The sequence below is a fragment of the Nelusetta ayraudi genome, unplaced genomic scaffold (assembly GCF_046127955.1).
Source record: "Nelusetta ayraudi isolate G7.1 ecotype Tasmania unplaced genomic scaffold, CSIRO-AGI_Nayr_v1 ptg000135l, whole genome shotgun sequence".
In the NCBI taxonomy this organism is placed as follows: domain Eukaryota; kingdom Metazoa; phylum Chordata; class Actinopteri; order Tetraodontiformes; family Monacanthidae; genus Nelusetta; species Nelusetta ayraudi.
The window spans coordinates 11,445,024-11,451,130 of record NW_027466185.1 but is presented as its reverse complement, the minus strand read 5'-3'; the positions used below and the strand labels follow the sequence as shown (position 1 = coordinate 11,451,130).

At 45.7% G+C, this 6,107-nt stretch overlaps 1 protein-coding gene across 1 annotated transcript; it reads right to left on the bottom strand.

The window, feature by feature from the left end:
- Nucleotides 1-2,164: 2,164 nt before the first annotated feature.
- Nucleotides 2,165-5,780, bottom strand: galr1a (galanin receptor 1a). The gene is made up of 3 exons (XM_076011269.1): nt 4,018-5,780; nt 3,773-3,838; nt 2,165-3,231 (listed from the first exon to the last, which is right to left on the bottom strand). Exons 1-3 carry the CDS (start codon nt 4,738-4,740, stop codon nt 2,878-2,880), a joined length of 1,143 nt encoding a protein of 380 aa, XP_075867384.1. The 5' UTR covers nt 4,741-5,780; the 3' UTR covers nt 2,165-2,877.
- Nucleotides 5,781-6,107: the final 327 nt, after the last annotated feature.

Below are 6,107 nucleotides of genomic sequence, written 5' to 3'. Positions count from 1 at the left end.
CGGGCAGCATCAGGCTTCTACAACAGTTTCATAACACATCGCTGTGAGGTGTCCCAATTAAAAAAAAAAAAAAAAAAACGTTAAATAAGTAAAAGATGCAATTGTTTCATTACACAGAAGCATGTCCTCTTGACAGAATGTAAACACAAAGATTCATTTCCCCCAAAACTCTAGCTCTCTGTTTATAGCCTCCAACAAAAACACTGTACTCACAGCAGCAGAAATAAGAAAAAGATGGGCTTCATTTTTGAGTTGTTGTTTTTTTTTTTGGTTGCTTTTCAGATTTATGATATGAGAACTTTTAAAATAGAATCTCAAAACTTAAAGCAACATCTTACCTTGAATCAACCATTTTAGAGAGACAGCAAGCTCAGTTTGTGGCAGTGGCATCTAGCTGTGGCATCTCTGGTGGCTCTTTCAGTTGTTGTTAGCCTGAAACGCAGGCACTGGTTTCCAGGGATTAGTTTAAAAGCTGCAAGCAGAAGGACGTATTCCGTATGTGGCAAGGCGCAGAGGGCCCAGGCGGGTTTCGAACCCCAGACTCCCGGGTAATAGCAATGCGCGCTTAACAATTCGGCCAAAGGGATGTCCCCTTGGCCAAGTAGCCAGGGAGCATGATCTATTGGAGCCATAATGACAGGACCACCCCTGTCACATCTCTCCCCCTGTTTTCACAAGCACGTCCCTGTGCTCTGCACAGGCTGCCACACAAATGAGGCATCCATGGACCCACCCGTAGTGCTACATGGGTCCTGCCGACAATGCCAGAATGCGGTCCTGTCACTATGCCTCCAATGGATCATGTGCCCTGGCTACTTGGCCAGGGCGCTTAACCATACTTGGTTAAGCGCGCATGCCTATTACCCAGGAGTCTGGGGTTTGAAGCCCGCCTGGGCCCTCTGCGCCTTGCCACATGTAGATCGAAGCAATGGTGGAAGTAAGTAAGTGGCTACACCTGGAACGTCTAGTAGCACAGGAGCGTGGTGGAGAAATCCGTGGCCCACTTCCTAGCCATAAACTTAACGTGTCTGGTCGATTTTGAAATGCTATGGCTCAAGTATGACTTTGCAGCTCAATTGACCCACATCTGAGCCAAGGGAACTCTGCCACTAGGAGTAACTGACGGCAAACAATCATTGGATAAATAAACCAGAAGCCATTTGATCCATAACAACACTCCCCTCATTATTAATAGCGCTGGCCCCAGTGGAGTTATTATCCAGCAGATTTATGGTGGCCAGCCAGGCTGATGCAACCCGCAGCCTCGTTCAGTGAGGCCCCGCGGGGAATCATTGGGAGGTAATCTTTAGTTTAATGCCTCTTACGCTGATGGATGGAGCTGCACACGATCAATTCATATCTGATTAGGCCGTATTGTTTATGACACCTCCGATCGGGGGGTGGGGGGGGGGGGTTAGGTTGTCTGAGGGGAGGGGTTGAGTCCTCCTCCACAGCCACTGATGAATAGAAGAACTGAATATTGGACTGGCAATATGGCGGCACGCCGATTCTTTTCTCCCCCAGTGGCCACTCGTGGTACTGCAGGAGGAAAAAAAAGAAGAAAAAAAAATAAAATCCCATGGGCCCAAAATGCATTTTTTCCCATAGATCGCAATACAAAAATGAATGCATTTAAAACGGCTGACAGGACAACTGTGACCTGAGATGCGATTCATGGTAAATCTTTCTATTGCATATTTTTCAGTTATGATCTTTTAGTCGTTAAAAAATGATGAAGGCCAGAACATCACCAGAAAAGAGTTTATTCCCAGCGTGACATCACAACGTCGTACGTGCTGCTGTGTCTCAGCTCGTTCTGATTGGCTGCGTCCTGACGTGTCTGTCAGAGTGACCTCCTCCAGGATCATTCTGATTGGCCAAGTAGAGCAGAAGAGGGTGTGGCTTCTCTCAGGAACAAGTAAAGCGAATAAGAGCCTGTCTCCTAAAACTATGTTTGCCTCAGAAGACACAGAGAAAGAAGACAAAACATCTTTTGAATTTGGCCCATCTACAGTCTGATGAAATGGTAGGTCCATATTGCCACCAGTTTCAGATTATGGGAAGAAAAAAAACTGTGCAGGTCACAGTGCTGCTCTGATAAAAGTCATTTGATCACAAAAAAGCTGCACTTTGTATGTAGTCACTGTAACTATAGCATTTTATTCAACCCCTTCACAGTTCATTCACTCATCAACATATTGCACACGTCTTTATTTCAGATTTTATTAAATTAATGAATTGCCCTTAGAAAATTTGCACTTGTAGAAATAGAACGTTGATGCTCTGTGTAACTACCTTTTCAGGTGCCACACAGACCCAGGAGTGCTCTAGTAATTGGTGTGTTTTTGTGTTCTCCAAGGCTTCAGCGCAATGGAAAAGTAATTGAATTTTGTAGGTGTATGAGTGATTTATATTGAAGGCCGTTGTTTATAAGCGAAAACAAAAGCTGGCACTGTGCGCTTCAACAGACTACAGGTGGAATCGTGTCTTTGCTGAGGTTCAATTCATTTTTTTCTTCCATTTTTTTCTGCTGGTAACATCATTTGCCTAACAACAAATTATATATCAGCGGCAAGACAAACACTTGAGCACATCAGCATGGACAGAACAGTACAAGACAGTCAGTAGCATCTTCAGGAGAACCTTTTTGACCTTTTTCTGGTTTTGAGTCCATGACAATTTGTAGCCAGCCACTAGAGGGCAGTCACACGATGGCTGTCCCTCATCCCAGTATCTGCTGTTTCATTCATCTTCATGGGTGAAATATCATATCTTATATCAAAACTATATGGACAAATATTACTCTTTATCTTTACATGTATTTATATAAATACAAAATGAATCAGGCAAACTCCACTCTAAACAAGAAGTGCAGTGTCAGAGCATTTTGCTGATCTGAGAGTCAGGACCTTTGCAAGTCACGCTGATGTTGGTGGACGGCGCCATCTCCAGTTTGCTGCGGAGCTCCCTGGCGTCGTTCACAGGACACTTGCTGGGCACCTGGCACCAGAACACCTGCCTGTAGGAGTTCCTGAAATTCTCTGACAGGAAGGCGTAGATGATGGGGTTGACGGAGGAGTTGCTATAGGCCAGGCAGTGAGCCACCATCCTGAAGACGAAGGAGGCCTGGTTCAGGGGGAACGAGCCGAACTCGACCCACAGGTGCACGATGTGGTGGGGCAGCCAGGAGAGGCAGAAGACCACCACCACAACCAGGACCGTCTGGGCTGTCTGTGGAGGAGAGAGTCACCAGTGACGTCACACATCATGGGGTCAAACCACAAGCTGAACTCTGAGAAGTGCAAAACATTGATTATAAACAAAAAGCGTGAACAAAAATTAGCTAAACTCACTTATAGTGTTTAAGTAGAAAAACAGATTAATGGTATATTGTGCAAAACCAGGTAAACATCATGGTTTGTTACTTAAACCGCCTCCCAGTTCCAACAAATTCAAATCAAAACAAATAAGGCCACACCCCTCAGCCTCAGGTACCGAAATTTGAGTGTTGTTTTGATTAAGTTATCAGCAGTAGATGATGAAAATGTATATTCATTTTTCACATTTTTCAGTCTGATCTTTCTCCATCCACGTAAGGCTGATTTCTGGGACAAAAATTCTATTGATAAATATAACAACTTTAAATGCTACATATAAAAAAAAAAAATAATAATTCAATGTAAAATGTAAATTAAATCGTTTCTGATCATTAGCGTGGCCCCAAAAGACGTCAAAGCAAAAAAAGCAAAAACAGAAACGCGCCCCCACCGACCTTTTTCTTGGACAGCTCGGACTTCTTGGAGACGTTCTTCAGCTTCTTGTGAAGATGATTCAGAACCTGAAACGACAATGAATAAATAAATAAATAAAAATGGACACATATGTTCTGACGCACCGGTCACAATTTCATTGACACGCACATTGGGAGGTAAATCCTGCCCCAGGAATCACGCGCGTCACGAGGACTAGAGTCCTTTTTTTTTTCGCGCGCGACCGCAACCGTTGCGCGCAACTCACCTTGGCGTAACAGACGGATATGAGCGTGAGGGGCAGCAGGTATCCGAAAACGAAGGTGCACACCACGTAAGCCTTCCTCTGGTGGTCCGGCCAGACCTCCCAGCAGTAGGTGTTGTTGTTCTCCCGCTCCACGATGCTCTGGTAGTGCGCCACGGGAGCCGCCATGACCAGGGACAGCAGCCAGATGAGCAGCACGCTGAACGCCGCGTTCCTGCCCACGCGGATCCGCGACGACTTTCTGGCGTGCACGATGGCCACGTAGCGGTCCACGGACATGGCCGACAGCGTGAAGATGCTGACGAGCATGGAGACGGTGAAGAAGTAGTGGATGAACTTGCAGATGAAGGCGCCCAGCACCCACGTGGGCAGTATGTAGATGGTGGACTGGAATGGTACGCAGAAGAGCAGGTAGGAGAGGTCGGCCACGCTCAGGTTGAGGATGAAGATGTTGGTGGTGCTCCTCGGCTGGCCCGGCTTGCTGCGCGCGAGCACCGCGATCACCATGGTGTTGCCGAGCGCGCCGAGGAGGAAGATGAGGCCGAAGACGAGCAGGGAGATGAAGTTGTCCACCCCGACGCCCAGGACGTGTTCGGCCGGCAGAGTCTGGCTTTGGTTCTCCACCTGCGGCTCCATCGCGCACGCATGGATGAGAGGTCGGGACGCTGGTGGAGGAGAGAGAGAATGAGAGAGAAAGAGAGAACCTGCGCGTCTCCGGCACAACATGGATTGTTTGGAATGATGGAGAGCTGGTGCGCATTGGCTACCTCCTGCCTGCGACGTCACCAGGCCCTCCCTCCAATACCTTCCCAGTGCTCACAGTGACCCGCCAGCCAGTGAAATGGGAATGGATGAATGAATATGAGGTGCGCCGTCAGATCATTGTTGATGTGGTCCCAGGTGGCATCAAAACAGAACCAAGGAGAAGCTCAAGTGTACATTTTTAACATAAACATGAACACCCCACAGTGTTTTCTATATTTACTTGTTATTGTCCTTTCAGTCGTTTGGACAAAAAAACTAACTCTCCAAGGAAACTCACATGTGAATGAACCTTGTGTTGTGTTTGTATTGTGTAAATGTACTGAACACAGCTAAAATATGTGTTTTTTGCTTACCTTTTAAATAGAGACGTGACTTCATGAATTTCCCCTGGGAATTTTGAATCTGACCTCAATCTCCATACTGCTGATGTATTACACACTTTATCTCTAAATACAACAGTTTTGTCCCCAGTCCATATTTTCCACATTATTAATAGTGCCTGCACCAGCAAAAATGCCCTCATATTTCAAAATAAAGGCATCATACATACACATCATCACCAGATGTTATATAAAAAAAGCAAACAACACCTCATAAGTGCTTCATTCTGGTGGCAGTGGTGGGAAGCTGTGTGCATGGAAATGTGTGGAAAAGTGTGTATTTTTCTGTGGTTCAAATCCATGGTGTGACTCTCAGTTGTTTTTGCCAACAGTGTGGAGGCCTCATGTACTTGGTACTATAATTATGCAGTCGTTTGAGTCCAGCATCGAGAGATCAACGCGCGGGATAACCATCTGGAAACAACGGCAGAGATGATGGTGCCGTGTAACCCAAGAGTCCCAGCTGATGTTATCTGGTCTTCCACTTGTCCTCAGATGATTTGGAGACATTTGCAGGTTTGGTTGTCCGCACATCCAGTTAACTCGTTTTGAGGGATGTAAGTTAAAATCGAAAAGGAAGAGGCGGGCCTGAGTCAAGGAGGAGAGAGGAAGACTGCACCTTGAACAAAGGTAAACATGAGACCAACTCTCTTAATTTGCTTTTCTTTCCTTCTCCAGAGTTATTGTACATTTAGCTGCTCGGAATCCAGTCTGTAATAGCTCTCTCAGTTTATGTCCTGAAACGGCTGCAAGTTTCCATGGTGACTGTCTATCCATTGGCCAAGACGTTATCCTTCTGTTTACCAGGGCAGCAAAAAAGCAAAAAAACCTTGAGAGAGTATCCAGATATTAAAGAACCACATCAAAGGAAAAAAAATAAAAAACTCTCACAGAGTCTCGACAAATGGGGTATCTGATGTTAGGAAATGTATATATTATAATAAAGAT